Source organism: Microcaecilia unicolor, chromosome 3, assembly GCF_901765095.1.
Source record: "Microcaecilia unicolor chromosome 3, aMicUni1.1, whole genome shotgun sequence".
NCBI classification, from domain to species: domain Eukaryota; kingdom Metazoa; phylum Chordata; class Amphibia; order Gymnophiona; family Siphonopidae; genus Microcaecilia; species Microcaecilia unicolor.
This window is the reverse complement of record NC_044033.1, coordinates 331,810,559-331,836,895: the sequence shown is the minus strand read 5'-3', so window position 1 is coordinate 331,836,895 and position 26,337 is coordinate 331,810,559. Positions and strand designations below refer to the sequence as shown.

Below are 26,337 nucleotides of genomic sequence, written 5' to 3'. Positions count from 1 at the left end.
CCCAGCATCCTGTTTGGAACCGTGGCTAATCCAGGTTACAAGTACCTGGCAAGATCTCAAAAGAATAAAACGGATTTTATGCTTATCCTACAAGAAAGTAGTGGATTTTCCCAATCCATCTCATTAACGGCTGACTAAGGAAATTATCCAAAACTTTTAAAACTCTTGTTAACTGCTTTTACCACATTCTCTGGCAATGAATTCCAGAGTTTAATTACACGTTGAGTGAAAAAATATTTTCTCCAGTTTGTTTTAAATTTACTACTTAGTAGCTTCATTGCATGTCCCCTAGTCCTAATATTTTTTGAAAGAGTAAACATGCGATTCACGTCTACCCATTCCGCTCCACAGAGCGGGTGCGACTGAAAAAGCCCCATATCTCCAGCGTCAACAAAAGAAATTGCAGCGAGGATCACCAACAGCATCACAGTGAAATGGTTACACATCTTGTAGCTGGCTGCAATGTTCTAATGGGAGGAGGTTTGTATATAGAAAGGCAAAATAAGGTGTCACGTCTCATTGGTTAGAAACTTTGTAAACATTATAACATTGCTGTACTAAGACTAAGACCCTGAGAGAATTTTGGAAAATGAAGGGGTTATAATCACCTGGGACATTCCAATTCCAAGCAATAAAGAGCTTGATGCAAGAAAATCGGAGATTGCAGTAAAAGAGAAAAACACAAGAACTTTGATTATGCTGTGCATTAAGTGGAGAAAGATCTTCAAATACCAAGCAATGCAGTCAGAAGACCAAGAAAATGTAACAGAAAAAGAAATATTCCCCATTGTATTGGGTGCCACAGAGTTGATTAAAAAGAATTTTCAAGCCCACCTTAATAAGCTGCTTATACAACTTATGAACTCTCTCTTTGGCATGATGCAAAGTACTACTGTGACTGTTAGTAGTAAATTTGAGAGACTAAGAGTGAGGTTCATTACTGTCATGGTATACACCAAACCAACCCTTTGGACATCACCCCTCCCCCCCCATATTAGCAAAAAAATAAATTAAATTGGGGTAAAAATGTAATAAATAAATAAAGCTCGCTCTCTTCAGCAGATATGTCACGCTTACTTTGAGGGGGGTAAAAAGGCATGGCGTCTGCTGGCTGCTAAGTTTAGAAAGCAGCAGGCTCGGAATCTCATTGTACAGATTAAAACTTCCCGTGGGGATATTTTTCAAGGGGCAATTGATCAGGAATTTGTTCGCTATTATGAGCAGCTCTATTCGGCTGGGAAGGTAGCCTCAGGCTTAAAGGTGGACGGTTTCTTGGATGAGGTTTTACTTCCTCATTTATCACAAAGTGCAAATGATCAGCCCTCAGCTCCAATTTTGATGGAAGAAGTTAGTGCAGCGATTGGCCGCCTCCCCTCCAATAAGGCTCCAGGTTTGGGTGGCTTCTGAAATTTGTTTTATAAGAAATTTGTTCAGATCTTGATCGAGCCATTGACACATTTTTATAACTTTACTTTCGGAGCCTCAGTTACCCATATCATTTCATCAAGTGGGGGTGACCCTGCTCTTTAAACAGGGGAAGGACTAAATTGATTGTGGCTCTTACTGACCTATTTCTTTGTTGGGGGTGGATTATAAGTTGTTCACTCGGATTTTTGCAGCTAGGTTATAATGCTATATACCAGATTTAGTGCATGGTGACCAGTCAGGTTTTATAGAGGGCTGGCAGCCTAAAGATAACGTGCGGAGGTTGTTAGATCTTATTTGGGTGGCACGTCAGGATCTGATTCCTGCAGTGGTGTTGGAAATCGATGCGGAGAAGGCTTTTGACCGGGTGTCATGGTCATTTATGTTTGCTACCCATCAGCGCTTTGGGTTCTCTGGTGACTTCTTGCATCGGTTGACACTTCTATATGATTCCCCGCTGGCTAGTCTTTGTATAAATGGCAGTTATATAGATTTCTTCCACATCCATCAAGGCACTCGGCAGGGCTGCCATTTTTCCCCGCTTATTTTTAGGTTGACTATGGAACCACTGGCTCAGGTGATCCGGGACTGCCCCGTGTTTGGTAGAATTCGAGTCAGGGAGAAGGATCATCAGATTTTATTATATGCTAATGATATCCTTTTTACATTTACGGACTCATTGCCTTCTTTATCAGCTGTGATGGGTCTCCTGCTTTGTTATGGGAGGGTGTTGGGTTTCACTATCAATCTGGCAAAATCTGAACTTTTGAATCTTACGATGACAGATCCTCCTTCTTTGGTGCTGTGTAAGCGTTTTCCTTTCCGGTGAGCCAGCGGCATAGCCAGAAAACAGATTTTGGGTGGACCTAGGCAGAAAGTGGGTGGGCACCAAGTGTTTTCCCCCTCCCCACCACCAAAAAATCTCAGCTGGTGGGAAAACGCTTCTTTCCACCTTGGCAGTCTGCAGCAGGCATGTGCTGAAAACTTAGCATGTGCCGGGTATCACGGAGAATAGTGTTTTTGTTACCATCAGGAGGAAGTCTTCAGCTGGCGGAGCTTGGGCTCCCCACCAGCTACCGCTAAACGTGTGCTACTGTTGGGTGGGCCTGAGCCCTAAGTGGGTGGGCCCTGGCCCACCCAGGCCCACCTGTGGCTACGCCACTGCGGTGAGCTCCTCATACCATCCATTATTTGGGGGTCTCCATTCCAGCAGATTTAGATCATCTGTTTTCCTTGAACTATCCCCCCAGCTAACAGCCCTCTTTGAATGGACAGTTTTCTGTTTAAATGCTGGGTACAGTTGAAGCAGGGAGTGCTACGGGAGATGCCCTGGCTTTCTCCGTCTCAGTTGCACTCCAGGCATCAGCAGGCACCATAAGGAGCTTTTTGTACTCTTAAATTATGGTATTCACTTCATCTTAATTTGTTTTCTAAACAGCAATATTTTTTCACCACTCCCATTTTGTATGCATCAGGGTTTGCTGCACCAGCCTATACTGGAGTGTTTCATATGTGGGAGAAAAAGAGTGCTGGGTCAGTTGATGATTCAGGGGTCCCCTATTCCTTTTGCTGCATTACGGGATAGGTATGGGTTGCAGGATGTTGAATATTTCTTTTATGACCAATTGCAAGACTTTATGCAGAAAAAGGTTCTTCCTGAATGGGGAAGGGGGGGGGGGGGGGGGGGGGAACATGCTCTTAAGATTTTTCGCATGGGAGTGGGGATAGGTTTGATTTCTAGATTTTATAAAACCCTGCTGTATAGTAAATCTATTTTTCAACTTTATGAAAAGTGTTGGGAGACAATGTTGGGTGGACCCCTGGCAAGTTTACAATGGCAGTCCATTTACAGGCAGCTTACAAAGGTGTCCATTGCTTCTAATTACATTGAACATGGTTATAAAATGGTATTTCAGTGGTATTATACTCCTGCCAGGTTGCATAAGCTTTTTGGGACTGGTTCGGGACACCGTTGTAGGGGCTGTACTGTAGAGGGATCTTTTGAACATATCTGGTGGATGTGTTCCAAAATACAGAGTTATTGGACTATGGTATCTCAAGTGTTTCAGTTTGGTAGGGCATTCCTGTCATCCTTCTGTGCTCAGTTACCTGCTCAATGGATTTCTTCTGCGGTCCAATTGATGGTCATGGTGGTGTCGGCTGTGCGTCTGTCTGACGGCAGCATGGAGGCAGCCGGATCCCCCTACCAAGGACAATTTGTTGCTTAAACTGGATTACTTGTATTTGATGTCTAAACTGACTGCTCTTAAACATGATACTATGGGTCGTTTTTGTACTATATGGAAGCCATATCGCCAATGGCGGGGCAATTACTTAATTTGGAGAATTCAGGTCTTCAGATTTCCACATTCCTAACTGTTGGAGATTTTGCCGGGCAATGGGGGAGTTGGGGTTCAGTTGTAGTTATGTTGTATGATCCTGACTATTATTCTGTTGGCAATCTGCCCGTGTTAAGTTTCTCTCTTTGAATAAAGAATACGTTTTTTTTAAGTACTCACAATAGTAGATAAAAGTGCAGGATCAGAGTCTCCAATCCCTCCGGCCTCCTTTGGGCCACGCCACTGTGGTTGCGCACCTGCGGCCATGTACCACAGCCACTGCTGTATTTCAGTTGTTCCAGTGAGCACTCCCTGCTGACATCAGAGGGGGTCCCACTCGCAGATGTCTCTGCAGCACCTGTTCCTCTGGATGTGGGTGCTTTCATCCTATTTTAAGGAAGCGGTTACAGCTTTAATCTGATTAACCCTTTTTCCCCCAATGTCTCTATTCTAAGGTTGGACTCTCAAAAGTTTACCAATATTTTATGAAACCTATCAGAAGAAAAATTGTTAAATAAATATCATCTCACCAAGACAGTCTAAAAGGCATCCCGAATAACCATAAGGGTCTTGGTAAGAGGTAGTCTAGCCTTAATGATTACAGGTATAGAACAGAGCTTGAGGCTATAATTCCAGCTGCCTTCTCTCAGCTCTCTGAATTTCTTCCAGACACAAATGGGCTTTGCAGTCATCTGGAACAGCCAGTAATCTTCCTTCCTCTGTCACTGTTTCCCTGAGAACAAACTCACCTCTCAGACAGCCCAGCAACAACATAAGAGGCCTGTGCTGTTTCTTGACATGATCAATGCAGTTCATTTGAAGTGGTAGCCCTTCTGACTCAATTTTTGTTCTTTGTGATCACTTACAAATCCTTAAGCATGTAAATTGTTGATTTATGTACAAAAAAGGCCTTATAAAATTACAGCATATGTAAAAATACAAAGTGTGCAATTAGGCACAGATTCATATGTGACTTTAGAGTAGGCCATATTCAGGGAAGAAGGTAGGATGGAGTGCAGGCTAATTCACCATTTATATACACATTTTATAAAATACATGCTAAATGTTTACTCATGTTCCCAAGCAGGATTTGTGCGAGCATTTCATAAAGACATAGGCAATGTGTGTTTTTGTAAAATAAGCTAAAAATTAGGTGCATTCTATAAAATTGTGCCTAAATGCAATGGCACGTAGCTTGAGGGTAGAGTACACAGTTATGTGCATAAAATATAGAAGACTACAAATTACACTTGTTTTTTTCAGCAATCTAGGAGTGAGCATCTATACCAGCTCTATGGCTGGTACAAGTGATTGTGGCTAAATCATACACTGCTACTATTTATCATTTCTATAGCGCTACAAGGCGTACGCAGCGCTGTACACCATACACAAAAAAGAGACAGGCCCTGCTCAAAGAGCTTACAATCTAGATAAGACAGGAAAACAGAAAACAATTAAGGGTAAGGGAGCAAAGAGGTGAGGATAAAGGACAGGGCAAGTGAGTAATGGTTAGGAGTCAAAAGCAGTGGTAAAGAGGTGGACTTTAAGTCTGGACACATTTGGTCTGCTGTGCTAGTATTCTATAAAGAAAAGTAGGCCCTCTTTATACATTTACTCTGAAAGGAAGTAATTCTATAACAGTGCACCTATATACAGGCCCCCAGTGGGTACCTGATTGAAGCATATTCTATATGATGATGATTATTATTATTATATGCACCCAATGGTCACAAAGGGTTACAAACATACACAATAAAATACATAATATAAAAAAAATCACACTGGACAATACATTATTGTCAAACAAAGTAGCTAATACAGAAGAATTATAGTGTCTATATACGCCACATTCTTCAACATACCATATATACCTCACTTTAAGAGCTGGGATAAGCAAGTAAACATAAATAAGTCTTAGGCTGTTTCCTAGATTCTACTGTGTTGGTAATCAATCAATCACAGGTTCAATGGTAATGCATTCCAAAGTACCAGGCAACAGCAAAATATATCCATTCACATGTCTCACAAAGCTGCACCTGTTTCTGACTGTGTACATCCAACAAGCATTAAGTCATTGATCTTAAGGATCGAGATGATCTATAAATTCTTAATGACGAAGCTATAACATCAGGATCTCATTACTAAGGGCTCCTTTTACTAAGCTGCAGTAAGTCCCAGTGCGTACTTACTACAGCTTAAAAGGGATGTGCTGAGGCATCCTGCAATAATTTTGCAATGTGTGCAAGCAAACCACACCCTACATTTTTTTTCCACAGAAGGGGCATGTCTGGGAGGCAGACAGTGGGCATTTCTGCACTAATCAGCTCAACTACATTACTGTGTGCTAACTCATTAGTGCAGGATAAGTGCGTGAGCCCTTACCGTGCATACAGAATATGTGTAGGTAAGTTCTGATGCATCATTTTTCATTAATGGCCATTAATTTGGAAAATGGAAAATCTGCCGTTTTTTGGCTGTGGTAAAAATGGCCTTAGCGCAAGGAAGACCCATATAAGGGCGCGCTATGGCCACTTTTTTCCTACAGCTTAGTAAAAGGAACCCTAAGTGTTTTATATCAATAATAAGATCATGGGTGGCAGAGCCGGTGGGAGGCGGGGCTAGTGCTGGGCAGACTTATACGGTCTGTGCCGGGGCTGGCGGGTGGGAGGCGGGGATAGTGCTGGGCAGACTTATATGGTCTGTGCCAGAGCCGGTGGTGGGAGGCAGGGCTGGTGGTTGGGAGGCGGGGATAGTACTGGGCGGACTTATACGGTCTGTGCCCTGAAAAAGACAGGTACAAATCAAGGTAAGGTATACACAAAAACTAGCACATATGAGTTTATCTTGTTGGGCAGACTGGATGGACCGTGCAGGTGTTTTTCTGCCGTCATCTACTATGTTACTATGTAATAATAAGATCTTAAACCTTATGCAATATACAATGGGTAGCCAATGTATTACATGCAACAGTGGAGATGCAAATTCAAAATGGATTTCCTACTACGACTATAGATCATTTCTATAGCTCTACCAGTCGTACGCAGAGCTTCACAATTTAACATGTAGAAAAGACAGTCCCTGCTCAAGAGAGCTTACAATCTAATAGGAGAGCTTACAATTTCCTCCCATCAATATTCTGGCTACCACATTTTAAGCCATCTGTAAAGGTTTTAGCACTACTGCTGGTTTAAGGAGGGTGGGAGGTTTTTATGATTGGTGATGGTACTGCTCAGTGTAATAACAGATAATTATATAGCTGAGATTCTGAAGTCTTTTTCTCCCATTCTTGACCAGTTCAACAAATGTTATTTGTGTGGAACTAATGAAATTAAAGTTAGACACACAGAATACTGTTGTATATTAATAAAGCATAAGCTATAAACCATAAATACTGCAGTATGGTTGTTAATGGGGACAGGATAAATCTCTCAAATGTATTTATTTGTTACATTTGTATCCCACATTTTCCCACCTATTTGCAGGCTCAATTGGCTTACATAGTACCAGAAAGGCATTTGTAGGTTCCGGTGTGAACAAATACAATGTGATGTTACGGTAGGATGAAGTTTATATGGCAGAGCCACAATAAAAATCAGAGCTGAGGAGTAGAGTTATGTTCATTACGTGTGTTAGTTTTCTTGTGTAGCCGAGGTCAGGCATTTAGGTTGGATCAGGAGGGTATGCCTTTTTTAAACAGGGTGGTTTTTAGTATTTTCTGGAAGTTTAGGTGGTCATACATCGTTTTCATGGCTTTTGGTAGCATATTCCACAGTTGTGTGCTTATGTAGGAAAAGCTGGATGCATAGGTAGATATGTATTTAAGACCTTTACAGCTTGGGTAGTGTGGATTTAGATATGTTCATGTTAGATCGGATGCGTTTCTGGTTGGTAAGTCGATTAAGTCTGAAATGTATCCAGGTGCTTCGCCGTAGATGATTTTGTGAACCATGGTGCAGATTTTAAAGGCAATGCATTCTTTGATTGGGAGCCAGTAAAGTTTTTCACGGAGGGGTTTTGCACTTTCAAATCGCGTTTTTCCAAATATAAGCCTAGCTGCCATGTTTTGAGCGGTCTGAAATTTCTTTAAGGTTTGTTCTTTGCATTCTGCTTAGATTCCATTGCAGTAATCTAGGTGGCTTATTACCATTGATTGTATCAGGTTGCAAAATGTTTCCCTTAGGAAGAATTGTTGCACGCGTTTGAGTTCCCACATTGAATGGAACATTTTCTTTGTCGTGGATTTTACTTGGTTCTCCAGTGTTAGGTTACAGTCCATTATAACGCAGAGGATTTTCAGGCTGTCTGAGATAGGGAGGGTGTGATCTGGGGTATCAATGTTTGTGGGGTTGTCCGTGCTGTGCTGGGATGAGAGGATAAGACAATGTGTTTTTTCTTTATTGAGTTTTAGTTGAAATGCATTAGCCCATAAGTCCATGATGTTGAAGCTTAGCTTGATTTCGTTGGTGATTTCTGTCATTGGTTTTGTAAGGAATGTATATTATGACATTGTCTGCGTATATGAAAGGCACCGCCTTTGCTGACTCCTAATAAAGATTAGATTAAAATTTTCAATACTCTGCCTGTATAAAAGGGGCTTCTTAGGTATGTGGCTGGCTTTATACCTAGTATGAAATAGCTTAGCATTGTGATCTTCTCAGCTGTGGCAACTAGCTTTACAGTTTTTGGCTAGAGTTTCTAGTTATGATGAAACCACTGGCGTAGGAAGGGGGGCGGTCCGCCCCGGGTGCACGCCGCTGGGGGGGTGTCGGCTTCACTGCGTCCCTGCTCTCTCTGCCCCGGAACAGGTTACTTCCTGTTCCGGGACAGAGAGAGCAGGGAACCAGCGGAGCTGACGCAGCTCCTAGTGACGTGCACTCGGGGCAGTTCGGCCCGCCCGCCCCGCTTTCGAAGTAAGTACGCGCTCCAGAAGGGGGGTGCATTCCAGAGAGGGTGGTGCGTTCCAGAGGGGGGGGGGGGGTGCGTCGTGCTGCACCCGGGGGGGGGGGGGGGGGGAGTGCGCATCGGCGACCCGCCCCGGGTGTCAGCTGCCCTCGCTACGCCACTGGATGATACCCTTTGACGGGTCAGCTACAACAAAAATAGATGTTTTATAGGCTATTACAATCTATATTACATTTAACTGTATCGTGTGATAATTCTTAGCTGCTTTTCTGATATGGGTAGAATTTCAAATTAATATATCTCTGCAGGTTCCACATACATTGTGTGCTTCATATGCAAGAGAACCCCTCAGTCTTCTCTCAGGTTCTCATAGCTCTGTCACTAATCCATATATCTTCTCCACTTTTATTGAGCTGTAATATCTGAGTTGTTCTTGATCCATCTCACCTATTAGCCAGGTTTTAGTCTTCGGATTCTTACCTATTTCTGCACTGTTAAGACTTCTAGCTAAGTCTACTGCAGCCAACTTTTCATAGTGAAGGAGATTGTTCAATATTGGGGATACTCACCATCCACTGCACCACAGTACTAGCTCCAATGAGTGATGCACACCCAGGCAATCCTTGCATCTGCATATAGGCCTGCCAACTCTGGCATCTTAGTACTCACTCTGGTCCTCCTTTGTCCTTCGTTCCTTAGCTTCCATGTCTTGGTTCCCCTCCAGCTTTCTCAGCATCAGTACACATTCCCTCAGGAATCCTTTACTCCCCCCTTACAAATCCAGGAGAGTATGGTGGGTTTAGTTGATTTAGTCCCTCCCATTCCTTGAGCTCCTCCCCACCCTTTCTTTTTATTTCTTGGTGCAAAGTTTTGCCACTTTTCTGTTCCTCTTCTTCCTTGAGACTTGAGTTCTCACCTTTCATTTCCTGACATTTTTGTACCAATAGCCTAGGAATGTGTGGAAAGGAGGTTCTAAAAGCCCAATTCTGGCTTTTAAGTAGAAGTTGAAATCCACAACCTCCAAGGTAGCATTCTCATACATATACCACATTCTCTGAACAGGACCCCAGAGGCAGGCAGAGTCTTAATACATGGAAGAGATGATGATGCATGGAAGAGATGATGATGATCGAATAGAGATTTAAATTTGTCAGAAACTAGGTAAGATTTTGAGGACGGGAGAACCTATTCTGAAATGATGGAATCCAGCTTAACCCAGGCTGTTGGCACTAATGCTTAAAAAGGAGATAGAACAGCTTTTAAACTAGATCATAGAGAAAAGCTGACAGATGTTCAGGCATGCACAGTTTGGAATAAGGTACCTTTAAGAGATACTAGCAAAATGCTGAAGTCAGAATATCCTTAAGAAGCCCAACTACATTTTAATAAACAATAGACAGAGGTAAATAATTCTTAATTACCCCCATCAACTACTAGGCAGCTTTTACACATTATACCATATAAGCTAAAGACTTATATCAGACTATCCTTAATAGCTTAGCAAGTTTTAAATTACTGAACAACTGAAAAAAACTAAGATGGAGACAGCAGCCCAGCAGTGAGAGGAGTGCTATCCAGTCTTTCGCATTGAGTGTCACATGTATGATTATTTCCCAGTTTGTGAGCAGTTATATGTGTGTGCCCGATGCAAAGAGCTCCTAGCTCTCAAAGAACGTTATCTATAGGCTAGAATAGCAGACTTGGAGGACCTGAGGGAGACAGAGAAGTACATAGATGAGACCTACATGAACGATGTACAGAAGCAGCACAAGTGCTGCCTTGGAGAAGGGAGGTCTCCTAGAAGGACAGCATCACCCTGGTGAAGTAGGACGTACTCCTGTAACCAGGACCTGCCCACCAGGGGATGCACTATCCTCTCGTACTGAGGATATGTCTCCGAGAACTTCTGTCCAGGTGGGAAAGGTTAGGACAGCTGTTGTAGTTGGTTATTCGATCATTAGGCATGTAGGATAAATGGATGGCTGGTGGACGTGAGGATCCCCTGGTCACTTGCCTGCCTGGTGCGAAGGTGGTGGACCTCACGCATCACATAGAATCTTAGATAGTGCTGGGCAGCAGCCGGCTGTCTTGGTACTTGTGGATAATAATGACTTAGGAAAATGTGGAAGGGAGGTTCTGGAAGCCAAATTTAGGCTCTTAGGTAGAAAGCTGAAGTCCAGATCCTCCAGGGTAACATTTTCAGAGATGCTTCCTGTTACATGTGCAAGACCTAAAAGGCAGGCAGCGCTCCGAAGTCTGGTTAAGATGATGGTGCAGGGATGAGGGATTTAGGCCCTAACCGAAACCTGGATCTCCCCGGAAGACTCTGCCTCAGTTGCAGCCCTCTGCCATGGAGGCTCTCTCTTCTCCCACACGCCCCGCCCAGTTGGCCGCGGCGGAGGCGTTGGGCTACTACTCTCACCCTCCTGTAGTTTCCAACCGCTCCACCTACCGCAGTCTCACTGCTTCTCATCCTTTGAAGCCCATTCCATCCGGCTATTCTACCCCCTACCACTCAGAGTGGCAGTCATTTACCGCCCCCCTGATAAATCCTTCCCTTCCTTCCTTGCCGACTTTGATGCTTGGCTCTCTGTCTTTCTTGACCCCTCATCTCCGTCCCTCATTCTCGGAGACTTTAACGTACATGCTGATGACCTATCCGACCCCCATGCCTCTAAGTTCCTCACCCTAACATCCTCCTTCAACCTCCAGCTGTGCTCCACCACCCCTACTCACCGTGACGGCCATTGTCTTGACCTCGTCCTCTCCTCCTCCGGCTCACCCTCCAATTTCCACGTCTCAGCTCTTCCTCTCTCCATCACCTGATCACATTCACACTTCTTCACCCCCCCTCCACCCCGTCCAACTTTAACCACCACCTCCAAGAACCTCCAGGCTATTGACCCCTCCACCTTATCATCTACTATCTCTAATCTCCTCCCCTCCATCACGTCCTCCGAAACTGTCGACAAAGCGGTCTCCGCTTACAATACCGCTCTCTCCTCTGCTTTGGACACCCTCGCGCCATCCATCTCCCGTCCCACAAAGCGCACCAATCCCCAGCCCTGGCTGACTCCTTGCATCCGTTACCTTCGCTCCTGCACCCGATCCGCTGAGCGCCTCTGGAGGAAATCTCGTACCCTTTCAGACTTCTTCCACTACAAATTCATGCTATCCTCCCTCCACTCCTCCCTATTCCGTGCAAAACAGGACTATTACACCCAATTGACCAATTCTCTCAGCTCCAACCCTCGTCATCTCTTTACCACCCTTAACTCCCTCCTAAAAGTGCCCCCCGCTCCTACTCCCCCTTCTCTCTCTCCTCAATCACTGGCCGACTATTTCCGCGACAAAGTGCAAAAGATCAACCTTGAGTTCACGACCAAGCCACCACCTCCTCTTCACCCTTTAACCCTCTCCCTCAACCAACCTACCCAGGTCTCTTTCTCCTCTTTTCCTGAGATCACCGAGGATGAAACTTCCCGCCTTCTTTCCTCCTCGAAATGCACCACCTGTTCCTCTGATCCCATCCCCACCAACCTACTCAACACCATCTCCCATACTGTCACCCCCTCCATCTGTCGCATCCTCAACCTCTCTCTCTCCACTGCAACTGTCCCTGACACCTTCAAGCACGCCGTTGTCACACCTCTCCTCAAAAAACCTTCACTTGACCCTACCTGCCCCTCCAACTACCGCCCCATCTCTCTTGTACCCTTCCTTTCCAAAATACTTGAGCGCGCCGTTCACAGCCGCTGCCTTGATTTTCTCTCCTCTCATGCCATCCTCGATCCACTTCAATCCGGTTTTCGCCCTCTGCACTCGACAGAAACGGCACTCTCTAAAGTTTGCAATGACCTGCTCCTGGCCAAATCCAGAGGTCACTACTCCATCCTCATCCTCCTCGATCTTTCCGCTGCGTTTGACACTGTCAATCATGATTTACTTCTTGCCACGCTGTCCTCTTTTGGGTTCCAAGGCCCTGTCCTCTCCTGGTTCTCCTCTTATCTCTCCCACCGCACCTTCAGGGTACACTCCCATGGATCTTCCTCCACTCCCATCCCACTATCTGTTGGAGTTCCCCAGGGATCTGTCCTTGGACCCCTCCTCTTCTCAATCTACACCTCTTCCCTGGGCTCGCTGATCTCGTCTCATGGTTTTCAGTATCATCTTTATGCTGATGACACCCAGCTATACCTCTCCACACCTGACATCACCGCGGAGACCCAGGCCAAGGTATCGGCCTGTTTATCCGACATTGCGGCATGGATGTCCAACCGCCACCTGAAGCTGAACATGTCCAAGACCGAGCTCCTCGTCTTTCCTCCTAAACCCACTTCTCCTCTTCCTCCACTCTCTATCTCAGTTGATAACACCCTCATCCTCCCCGTCCCATCTGCCCGCAACCTCGGAGTCATCTTCGACTCCTCCCTCTCCTTCTCTGCTCATATCTAACAGACTGCCAAGACCTGTCGCTTCTTCCTCTTCAACATCAGCAAAATTCGCCCTTTCCTCTCTGAGCACACCACCAGAACTCTCGTCCACGCTCTCATTACCTCTCGCCTTGATTACTGCAACTTACTCCTCAGCGGCCTCCCACTCACCCATCTATCCCCCCTTCAATCCGTTCAGAACGCTGCCGCACGTCTTATATTCCGCCAAAACCGATATACTCATATCACCCCTCTCCTCAAATCACTTCATTGGCTTCCGATCAGATATCGCATACAATTCAAGCTCCTCCTCCTTACCTACAAATGCACTCAGTCTGCGGCTCCTCACTACCTCTCCACCCTCATCTCCCCCTATGTTCCCGCTCGTAACCTCCGCTCACAGGACAAAGCCCTTCTCTCAGTACCCTTCTCCACCACTGCCAACTCCAGGCTCCGCTCATTCTGCCTTGCCTCACCCTATGCCTGGAACAATCTTCCTTTACCCATACGCCATGCCCCCTCCCTACCCATCTTCAAATCTCTGCTTAAAACTCACCTCTTCAATGCTGCCTTCGGCGCCTAACCGCTCGAGAAATATAGAATGCCCCAATCTATCCACCCTATCAGATTAACTGTTCACTAGTCCTCTAGATTGTTCACTTGTCTTTAGATTGTTCTCTTGTCTTTTAGATTGTAAGCTCTTTGAGCAGGGACTGTCCTATGTTTAAATTGTACAGCGCTGCGTAACCCTAGTAGCGCTTTAGAAATGTTAGTTAGTAGTAAAAAGAGGGAGACTGTTCCGAAAGGATGGGCTCCAACTTAACTGGGAAGGAAACAGGCTGCTGGTGCTAACTTTTAAAAAGGAGACAGAGCAGCTTTTAAACTAGAATGGGGGGAGGGGGGAGGGAGCCGATAGTCACCTATGAGTGTATGGTTCAGTGTGGAGTATCCTTGAAGGATACCATTGAAACAGGACATCTAGGGAATCCCAGTACAGAGGTTTCAACAATGCTGAAAGTAAGCCAGGTGTGTCTAAAGACAACAGGATAAAGGATGCAAATTTATTCCCTTCAACTTCTAAGCAGCTTATAGATCAAAGGAAAAAAACACAATTTGAAGTGCCTGTATACAAATGCTAGAAGCCTACAAAATAAGACAGGAGAGTTACATAGCACTACATGATGAGGTAGCTATAATAGGCATCTCAGAGACATGGTGGAAAGAGGACAATCAATGGGACACTGTTAACAGAGTAGAAATTGTATCACAATGATAGAGAGGATCAAATTGGAGTGGGGGTTGCGCTATATGTTAAAGAGGGAATTGAGTCAAATAAAGTAAACATTCCACATGAAACAGATAACAGCATGGAATCATTAGAAATTCCATGTGTGAAGGGAAGGAGTATTCTTGTACGGCTGTACTACTGTCCTACGCGACAGAATTAACAGATGGATGAAGAAATGTTTACAGAGATTAGGAAAGCTGGCAAATTGGGCAACACTATAATAACGGGTAATTTCAATTACCAAAATTCACAAACAAATCTCCACTGTTTTATTCTGTATCTCTGGAAGGGTCATATAAGATAATATCAGCAGCTTATCCAAACGGTGAAGAAAAAAAGACTTCAGACACCATCAGGCTTATTTTCGAAAGAGAAGGACGCCCAACTTTCGAAACAAATCGGAAGATGGGTGTCCTTCTCACAGGGTCGCCCAAATCGGCATAATCGAAAGCCGATTTTGGGCATCCCCAACTGCTTTCCGTCGCGGGGACGACCAAAGATCCCAGGGGCTTGTTGGAGGCGTGGCGAAGGTGGGACTTGGGCGTGCCTAACACATGGGCGTCCTCGACCCATAATGGAAAAAAAAAAAAGAGCATCCCTGATGAGCACTTGGGATGATTTTACCTGGTCCAGTTTTTCTTACGACCAAGGCACAAAAAAGGTGCCCGAACTGACCCACCGGAGGAAATCGAGGATGACCTCCCCTTACTCCCCCAGTGGTCACTAACCCACCCTCAAAAAAAGAACTTAAAAAAATTGTTGTGCCAGCCTCAAATGTCATACTCTGGACCATTGCAGCAGCATGCAGGTCCCTGGAGCAGTTTTAGTGGGTGCACTGCACTTCAGGCAGGCGGACCCAGCCCAATCCCCCCACTACCTGTTACAATTGTGGTGGTAAATGTGAGCCCTCCAAACCCACCACAAACCCTCTGTACCCACATCTAGGTGCCCCCCTTCACCGGTAAGGGCTATGGTAGTGGTGTACAGTTGGGGGTAGTGGGTTTTGGGGGGCTCAGCACACAAGGTAAGGGAGCTATGTACCTGGGAGCTTTATCTGAAGTCCACTGCAGTGCCCCCTAGGGTGCCAAGTTGGTGTCCTGGTATGTTAGGGGGACCAGTGCACTACGAATGCTAGCTCCTCCCATGACCAAAGGGCTTGCATTTCTGGACGTCCTTAGTTTCTATTATCGCCAAAAATCAGAAACTACCAAGTCTAAGGATGACCATCTCTAGGGACGACCTAAATGTCAAGATATGGGCGTCACCGACCGTATTATCGAAACGAAAAGATGGACGCCCATCTTGTTTTGATAATACGGTGTTTCAATAATACGGGTTTCCCCACCCCTTCGCCGGGACGTCCTCAGGAAAACTTGGGCGCCCCTTTCGATTATGCCCCTCCATGAGATTCCCATCCACATGTAAGGTAAACCTTCATATCCATGGGTGACTCTCCCCAATCATTAGTCATAAAAAAACTCCACCTGATTAATTCTGTAACACAAATGACCAAAAGAACTTTTCAAGATACAGAATAGTCTATCCACTTGGAAAGCTTATATTAGCTGTGAAAGCTTTAAAAAAAACTTCTTATTAAATGAGCAATACTTATCTTGGGAAATTTTTCTCAATCCTGACAGGGGTTCCCTGTTTCATCACCATGGGTTGCTTCAAGGGAATGCATGTTCTCTCAAAATATCCATACTGTCCAAGATAATTGCCTTCCTAATTGCTGTCACAAACTTTCAAAAACCAACATTCCACACATAGCTTTCTCGCAAAATGGTGACAGGCTTCTTCAAAAATGCCTCCATTAAATAGTGACATGATGACATCAACTCTGTCCTCTCCAACTGATGTAAGCTTCATAAAAACGCCTTCCACTCAAGCGCGACATTTAACCCATGAGGCACCACCATGCATAGAGAATAAATCCATCTTTGTTCTCGTTGTCTCAGCATTCATCTTATATCTCCTCTTCTTTCAGTAATCTGTAATTGCTCCAAAACAATACAGCAAATCTCTGCAAAGGAATGCTGTTCATCGGAAAAATGCATTACCAGAGGCTCACTCAATTTCCCAACTTGAATACAGTGATGATGTTCTATCATGTGTGTTTTCAAAGCCCTAGAAGTCTGTCCTATGTAAAATAAATCAAAAGAGAATCCACGAATGAGGAGAACTCAAGAAGTCCCACGGAGAAACCCAAAAGCAGAGGGAAGTGGAAATGTGAACCAGGATTCCCAAAGACCGGACCACAGCAGTAGTAAAAATGAAGCAAAGTTTATTAAACAATAAAATGACCCGACACAAAGTTGTGTTTCAACACTGTTCACTACATTGCCTTGCCTACGATCCAGGCATACTTTTACAACAACGGTCTTTTTAAAGACTCCTGATGTAGGCCTTCTGGCCGAAACACAACTTTGTGTCGAGTTATTTTATTGTTTAATAAACTTTGCTTCATTTTTACTACTGCTGTGGTTCGGTCTTTGGGAATCCTGGTTCACATTCCCACTTCCCTCTGCTTCTATGTAAAATAAATCACATGGACATCTCAGTAAGTATACAACATTATTTTCCTATCAAATGAATAATAATTTAAATGATATTTTATGTACTGCGGAGATTTAGAATAGAAGGAACATAAGCATAAGTACAGGACGTCATGCACCTTGTGGAACTTGTTCAGTTTGTTCGGTAATGATGGACTCTAGTCAATTTGTTGACAGACACACGGGTAGAATTTACCCTTTGCAAGCAAACACAACCTGTAATTCCATTAATGTTATATACCTAATGAGATGTTCATGTGATTTGTTTTACATAGGACAGACTTCTAGGGCTTTGACAACACGCCTGATAGAACATCGTCACTGTATTCAAATTGGGAAACTGAGTGAGCCTCTGTTAATGCACTTTTCCGATAAACGGCATTCCTTTGCAGAGATTTGCTGTAGTGTTTTGGAGCAATTACAGATTACTGAAAGAACAGGAGATATAAGACGAATGCTGAGACGAGAACAAAGATGGATTTATTCTCTATGCACGGTGGTGCCTCATGGGTTAAATGTTGCGCTTGAGTGGAAGGCGTTTTTATGAACCTTACGTCAGTTGGAGAGGATGGAGTTGATGTCATCATGTCGCTATTTAATGGAGGCATTTTTGAAGAAGCCCATCACCATTTTTCGAGAAAGCTATGTGTGGAAAGTTGGTTTTTGAAAGTTTGTGACAGCAATTAGGACGGTGATTATCTTGGACAGTATGGATTTTTTCCTGGTTGGTAACGTGGGGTATACTAAATACCTTCAGCCCCATCAATGGCATACTTGACGTTGGACTTCAACAGTGCTTCAGCGTGACCCAATCTTACTCCTGGTGACACTTTTACTCTTTACGAACAACGATGCGGAGAGGATCTCTACTTTGTAGTGTTCGTCGGCATCCCTGCTCATTAAACAGAAGGCATCTTTACTTCTCGTCAGTTTTATCTCAACATCCACCCTGTTGATCAGTGGTTTTTCTTGGAAAAAGAGATCGCTGTGTAAACGGCCCAGTAATTCTACCTTCTGGCTACCGGCAGTAAAGTGAGCCCTTTCATTGAAACCAACATTGCGGCCACCGGGGTGTGCCATCTCATGGTTCCTGGCTGAGTCTTTATAAAACAGACCGCTCATAAGCTACGTTTTTGGGGGGGGGGGGGGGGGTCCTTCACCATAATTCAGAGGCAGCTCTATGAGGGCTCTATAAGGGTAGCAGTTGTTGCTCTGACTGATGAGCCTGTATCCTATCGTGACGTCCAGCTGACTAAAGAGGGAGGCTATCGGATAATTTACTAGTGTCACTTTGGACGCCCTTGCAATATCCGTTCCATCTTCTTTCACAATCTTACATGTCAGATACAACAATGTATTGTTCAAATCCAAATAATCTTCACCGTGACCAGCTATGTAAAAGTCAAGCAGTGAGGTTTCCGATAAGGCCAATAAAGGATTTCCACATAAATGCTTTTTGTGTATGGGTGACACTTGAAAGAGGTCCAGTTCTGATTTAATGCATTCTTCTGAACTACTTCCTGTGACATCACCTAAAGGGGTGAGGCTATACAAAAAGAGGTCGAGCTGTGCAAATATGGCATGGTAAGAGGCACGGCTATGCAAAAGGGATGGGGCTCAGGTGGGGTCAAGACATCATATCAGTGACATCACCCAAGGGGGTGAGGAGTGGGAGTGGCTTGGACGGTGATGTCAAAGGGGTCAGGGAGTGGGTATGGCTTGGGTGTGTCCTGACTGGCTGAAAACCCCGAAGTGGGCATGTCACCTGTCCAAATCAATTAATTTTGACAAATGCTGGTGAGGTACACTACTCATCCTCAAAACAGAATAACCCATTTGTGTATTTAAAATGTAAACTTCTACAAAGCAGATAAAGATATGATTCCATGTGCCAAATGAAAGGAGAGTTTAATTTTACTTCCACTTAATTTCAATATATTCCATCTTTATAACACCAGGCTTCCTAAGGAAGATTACAACAAATAAGAGGAACCTATCAGGAAACTGGATATCTGCACTGAAATTTGGCCATCTGTATCACATACAGTGTAGAGCACAAAACAGAGAGTTTACAACTGCTGTTTCTACCAACTACACTTTTATGCAGTTTTAGTTATATTCAGTTTTTTATTTCATGGTATTTATATATCTATATATGGGAAGCTTTTAAATAAATTAAAAAGCTGTCAAATAAGTAAAAAAAAATTGTTTGTCCTCTACCTTTTAAGGCACTTAAGGGACAGTAGTTCTCTAAACACTGATGGATTTACCATAGAGGACATTATGAATATTTAAGGGAATATTTTACTGAAATTCTTTCATGTTTGACATTTACAACATTCTTTTCTGGTTTTCTATCCAATTATTTCAGTATGTTCTCCCTATATTTGTTATTGAAAGGGAAACAAAAATCCAAACAACTGTTATATCAGAAGAAAAATCCAAAGTAATTATTTACCACAGATGAGCAAATCCTATGCAAAAGGACCATCTAATCAAAAGCTGGCATCGCTGCTCTCCAACCAATAAAATGAAAAGCCAACTGAAAAGGAAAGTTATTCTTTCTACAGCACCCCGACTTAAAGATCTGAATTACAGACATTGGAAGAAAGAGCGGAAAGGGGAGCTATGAAAGATGTTTAAATACCTCCGTGGCAAGTCTCTTTCAATTGACAGGATGCTCTGAAATGAGGGGGCATAGGATAAAGGTAAAAGGGGACAGACTCAAGAGTAACCTGAAAATATACTTCATGGAAAGAGTGGTAAAATCATGGAACAACCTCTCAGTGGAGGTGGTGGAGACAGACTATTTGAATTCAATCAAGCTTGAGACAAGCACATAGGATTTCTAATAGAGAGGAAGGGATAGTAGATGGCATGAACAGGCAGACTGGATAGGCCACATGACATTTATCTGCCTTCATTTTTCCTAATGTCTACTTTAGGACTAAAAATATGGCAACTATAACCACAGCTCTTCTTTCATACCTAGAGCCACATCAAGCCACAAACACTACATACCGAATACTGTACATACAACCATATAATAAAACACAAACTTGTATAATACATTTAGCTTTTTTAGACCTGATTGTTGGATTTGTGCTTTCCATTTCAAGAAAACCAGACTTACAGATTTACTGCCACCAGAGAATACTGTGTTGCTTATAAAATTGGATTCTTCTTCCTGCTTAAAATTGCTTTCTCCACACATCTCTTCTTTTTTCTTTGCTATGAGGTTGAGCAGATATGGTGCATTTGTTATCTGAAAGAGGTGTAGTTTTGGTTATAATATAGTGTTAGTAGCATGTTACCAGTGCCAGAACACTGCTGTACAAAATGTAATGCTGTGGCACCCCTCCCATCCCCACAAACTGAAAGTCTGCACTGTGAAATAAATACTGTACCAAGGCCAACACTCTGGTTGCCTCACCTTACCTGTGGCCCTGTGTGTTGCATTATTTTAAGATGGTTCTATGAAGGCTGTGAGAGTGAGAGTCACTTATATGAATGGTAAAATTTGCTCTTACCTGCTAACTTCCTGTCCTTGAATCATGCTGGATCAGTCCAGTCCGGACAAGTGGGTTATGTCCCCTACCAGCAGGTGGAGGGAGAGAACATTGACAATTCAGTGATATTATCACAAACATAAGTTATGGTGATGACCTAGAACTTGCCAGTGTACTATTGCCAAAACAGATATACAACCTGAAATAGCATAATTCCCACTTATTGAAAACATTATAAATCAAACACAAGCAGCCAAAGCTACAGCATGATGAAGCAGCAGCAGAGCATAGAGCAACACTGAAGTGAAAAATATAGTTCATTATATGTAGCATAATTTTGCAGCCTTCAAGTACAGCATTATAGCATGGCAGCAATTGACTCCCCCTTATTAGGGCTAGGAGACCCTCCTGGGAACGTCATCAAGAAACCTGAGAGGTCCTTTAAGTCGCCATATGGTGCCCGAGAGAAGAATCCAACCACAGTCTTCTTGGAAAAGTCCTAGACTAGTCTAGCAGGATTCAAGGAAAGAAAATTAGCTGATAAGAACAAATTTCACCTTCCTTATCATCCAGCTAGACCAGTCCAGACAAACGGCATGTAGAGATTGACTGCTGGCCAGCTAGCACCAAAGGAGTTGATCTCTGGAATGCTGCCCCTTCAGCCCTCCGGTTGGAGAATTCCCTGCCACTTCTAAGGATCAACTTAAGGTCTACTTGTTTCTTAAGGCCTCTGATTCTTGCTATACTTGTTGCCTGCCAGTTCAAGTGTGGTCACATGATGGCATCTTTCCATGCTTATATTCAAGACTCTTACATACTACCCTTAGTACCCGTTTCTCTTTCCTATCAACATTGTAGTTCTTTTTCATTTTTATTCTTTACCATTTATTGTTTATATACTGTAAACCGCTTTGATGGATTTCCCTTAAGCGGAATATCAAACTTGTTAATAAACTGGAAACTGCAAGATCTAAGGACCCCAAAGTGGCAACCCTTTGATTTTGATTATGCCACTTTGTCAGTCGATTATGGAAGCAGCGACTCCCAAGAGAGAGTCTACTGCTACTTGCCTCATGAATCAATGTCCTGGAATGTCCCAGAGGCAGTGCCCACACTACCATAAAGAGAAACTTACAGCTCTGCACCCCTTGAGGGAACAAACATCCAACTATATTGACACTGACCAAATAATGATGAACTTGATCCTGAAGACTGTGGTCACCAACTAGGGTAAGAAGCAGAGCCTTGGAGACATTACCAGACCTGCTCCATTGCCTGAACACAGTGCTTTGAGAAGCAACCTGAACCTTTTAGGACCTCTGGACTGGCCCAACCAAACCCATAAATCTAATAGGACCAGAAGACCGCATTATTGCCATTCACAAGGAAATCTTGCTAGCACCACTCGAACCAGTTGTGGACCTACCGAGTACAAGGAACATGCAAGACTGTACAAGGAATCAAAACAAGGCCTGAAAGGATTGCTAGCACTCTTCTGCAAACCATTTGCTACAAGCAAGGGTCAAATAGGAGCCAGAATTGAGCCAGCCTCATCAGGAACCAACTTCAACTGGGACTACCTCTTGAGGTTACTAGGGACCTTAGCATACATCACAAGCATGCCAAAACCTTATGAAATGCAGGACTACCAGTAAACATCATTGAGAACAAAAGGATAGCGGTCCCTAAATGAATCCTAGTGCTGTGGTGGTTATGGACCCTCCACAACAAGCTACTAACTTAGGTAGACTTGCATAGTCACTAATGCCTAGGTGGTCTTCACTGTAATGCCAGAGCTAATTACATTCCTTCTGCAGAAGTTTCAGGATTCAAACATCTAGCATGATGCCACAACTTATGTCTGTGTGACTCTTGAGGCTTGTCCTTAACCATAGGAGACAAAACTGAAAGATACCAAAGGGTACAACATACAGAATCAGCAGATCACACAGCCCTCATCCCGCCATTATGTACAAAGGCAGGACTGACTGCATCTCTTTACACCCCCCCCCCCCTCAAACAAGGAGCTGCCTCTACTGCACTGCCCCTCTCTCCCGCTGCTCCCAAACTCAACTTCCAGGCTCACTCCTCCTTGGAGGCCTGATGAACATCAGAAAAGCCACAGAACAATGGACAGTTCCACAACCTGCAACCACAGTGTATACTGCCTTACATTTACTTTTTTTTTTTTTTTTTAAGGGATAGAGAAGCAGCATGGGGGGCCTGGAGAAGAGGAGTAGAGGGTAGAGAAAAGGGGGAGGGAGAATGTAGATAACAATGGTGGGGGAATAGACTATTCAGGGAACCTCCTCTGTAGCTGTTTACAAACCCCCAAAGAGTGAGGCCTGTAGGCCAAAGTTCTGGAACTGGGGCTCCATAGGTCTGGGGAGGGTATTCTCAAATCCCCCCCCCCCAATGGTCAAGGCCAGAAGAACTCCACACCAGTCCAGCTGGACTGAGCTAAGTATCACAGATTGGGGCTGAGAACAGAAGAACTACTCTCCAGAAGTTTTTCTAAAGAGAGGTTTCACCCAAGGAGAGGGGAGAGGGAGAGTAGCACAAAAAAAAAATACCCCCACTGGTGGAGGCCTTACAGAGCCTACACCAGCCAGACACACCAAAATGAGGGCTTGTAAGCCAAGGTTCAGTGAACTGGAAGGGAACGGATTCCTCTGATCTCAACCAGGGGAAGGGCTTTGAACCAAGTCCTAGGAGCCAAAACCAGTCAAGACAACCTCAGGCACACAGCCCATGGACTGAGCCCTAGGGAGTAAGACATATACCAAAAATACCTGCTTTACCTGTCTAACCAGCATCATCTGCTGGAGGCATAGAAATACTGGCTAATTCCAGGACTGCACCACATATTATACTGGGGATGACATCATTGAATTTTTATTGTTCTCTGCCTCCATCTGCTGATAAGGAGCATAATCCACTCATCCAGACTGGTCTAGCAGTCTGCCTATTTTCTCATTTCATAGACTACCTTTCCCTACTATGTTTCCAGCATTTCCAAAAGCTGCTTCCTTATGTAACCCGGGTCTCACTCTTCCACCAAGCCAGATAATCACAAACAGAAATTCTTTCTTTCTCCTACTCTCCACACCGTTCAGTCTTTCTCACTCAAGCTTGGGTGCAGGCCGGGGTCAAATAATAATCCAGAAGGCCATAGGAAGTTAAGCTGGGCTTTACCTGAGTTCTCTTTGGTAAGTACTGGAGTAAGCTGTTCACTCTCTCCCTCTCAAATTGAACCAAGGCATTGTGATTTTATGCAAAACTTTACTGAATTTTACAACGGCAGTAAATCCAAACTTTTCTGTACAGTCAGCATTTGGTTTAAGAGATTTTTCTGTCTATTGTTCTTCAAATTAAAAAAAAAAGAAGACTAAAAAATAATGAAAGGACAATGCTCCAGATAAAAAAAAAATCAATATTTATTGATCGATGAACAAGACTTGACAGCTGTGTTTCTGCCTACAGGGCCTGCATCAGGAGTCTTTCACGATCAGATATGTCAATTCTTTTATTCGTTATTCAATTGTTGATCTTGTAATGGAGCTGCAGTGTCTCTTGCATCAGAATAAAATAGTGCACTTGTTCATCGATCAATAAATATTGATTTTCTTTATCTGGATTTGTATCTGGAGCGTCGTCCTTTAATTAGTTTTTAGTCTTCTTCGCTGTTTTGTTTTTTTATTTATACTTTTTGCGAAGACTTGTTTCTTCTGTTTTTGCATCAGATTATTCTTCCCAAAGTGCATCACCAATGTGCATTATTCTTCCCAATGTGCATCATCAGGTACAAACTTAGATTGTGAGCCCTCCTGGGACAGAGAAATATCCAGTGTACCTAAATATAACTCACCTTGAGCTACTACTGAAAAAGGTGTGAGCAAAATCCAAATAAATAATAATAATAACTTTGCATTTCTCCACATTAAATTTCATCTGCCATTTGGATGTCCAGTTTCATAAGGCTTTCCTGCAATTTTTCACAGTCCACATGTGTTTTGACAACATTGAACAGTTATATGTCATCTGCAAATTTAATTACCTCACTCGTCGTTCCGATTTCATTTTATGTTAAAAAGCACCAGATCCAGTACAAATCCCTGTGGCACTCCACTCCTCCTCCATTCAGAAAAATGGCCATTACACCCTACCCTCTGTTTTCTGTCCAATAACCAATTCTTAATCCATAGAAGCACATTGCCTCCTATCCTGACTTTTTAATTTTTTCAGGAGTGTCTCATGAGGAACTTTGTCAAAGGATTTCTGAAAATCTAGATAAACTACATCAACCAGCTCATCTTTATCCATATGTTTATTCATGCCTTCAATAAAATGAAGCAAAATGGTGAGGCAAGATTTCCCTTGGCTGAATCCATGCTGACTCTGTCCCATTAAACTATGTTTGTCCATGTGTTCCGTAATTTTATTCTTTATGATAGTTTCCACTATTCTGCCACTGAAGTCAGGCTTGGGTCTGTAATTTCCCGGATCACTCCTGGAATCCTTCTTGAAAATCAGCATTGCATTGGCCACCCTCCAATCTTCAGGTACTATGGACTATTTTAACAACCGGTTATAGATAACTAACAGCAGATCAGCAATTTCATGTTTGAGTTCTTTCAGTACCCTAGGGTGTATATCATCAGACCAGGCGATTTATTACTTTTTAACTTGTTGATTTGGCTCAGTACATCTTTCAGGTTCACCGAGATTTATTTCAGTTCATCCACACTGTTACCCTTGAAAACTATTTCCTATATAGGTAGATCTCTTACTACTTCTTACATAAAGACCAAAGCAACAAATTCATTTAATCTCTATTTTATACCCTTTACAAGTTAGGTGAGCCATTAAAGAGCTTAGATGCTCTGTCCCCAACCCTACATTATTCTCAAAGTATCATTCAGATGAGTATTTTATAAAACTTAAGTTATATTACGTGAAAGTTTGCAAGAACTATTAGTGTGAAGATTTAATGATTAAATTTGAATTTAGATATAACAAAAATACATTATTTGTATGGCCAATGAGGAAGTGGGTGTGTAATTCTTGTGGTGGTTAGAAAAATATAGCACCAACAAGTGTCACTGCTGAGGTCAACAGATTGAATTCTTTAAGACTTGTGAAGTTGTTTCTTTGGCATTTTATAAACAATGTTCATAAATCGTAACTTTGCCTGTACGTAAGTATTGCCATACTGGGACAAACTAAAGGTCCATCAAGCCCAGCATCCTGTTTCCAACAGTGGCCAATTCAGGTCACAAATACCTGGCAAGATCCCCAAAAAAGTATAAAACATTTTATGCTGCTTATCCCAGAAATATTTTCCCCAAGTCCAATTTAATAACGGTCTATGGCCTTTTCTTTTAGGACGCCACCCCAACCTTTTTTAAACTCTGCTACGCTAACTGCCTTTACCACATTTTCTGGCAACAATTCCAGAGTTGAATTACATGTTGAGAAAAGAAACATTTTCTCCGATTTGTTTTAAATTTACTACTTTGTAGCTTCATTGCATGCCCCCTAGTCCTAGTATTTAAAACAGACGCTTCACGTCTACCCGTTCCACTCCACTCATTATTTTATATCTCCCCTCAGCCGTCTTTTTGCCAAGCCGAAGAGCCCCAGCCGCTTTAGCCTTTCCTCATAGGGAAGTCGTCCCATCCCCTTTATAATTTTCGTCACCCTTCTCAGCACTTTTTCTAATTCCACTATATCTTTTTTTTGAGATGCGGTGACCAGAATATTCGAGGTGCGGTCACACCATGGAGCGATACAAGAGCGTTATAACGTCCTCACTTTTGTTTTCCATGCCTTTCCTAATAATATCTAACATTCTATTTGCTTTCTTAGCCACTGCAGCATAGTGAG

General features: G+C 43.3%; 1 protein-coding gene across 2 annotated transcripts in view; it reads right to left on the bottom strand.

Annotated features, from left to right (window-relative positions):
- The window catches only part of SYTL3 (synaptotagmin like 3), a 255,264-nt gene that overhangs the window by 79,963 nt on the left and 148,964 nt on the right, over nucleotides 1–26,337 (bottom strand). For both annotated transcript variants that reach the window (XM_030198421.1, XM_030198420.1), the window contains exon 9: nucleotides 20,076–20,207. In XM_030198421.1, coding sequence (XP_030054281.1) covers nucleotides 20,076–20,207 — 132 coding nt within the window. The remainder of the gene's footprint in view (nucleotides 1–20,075; nucleotides 20,208–26,337) is intronic.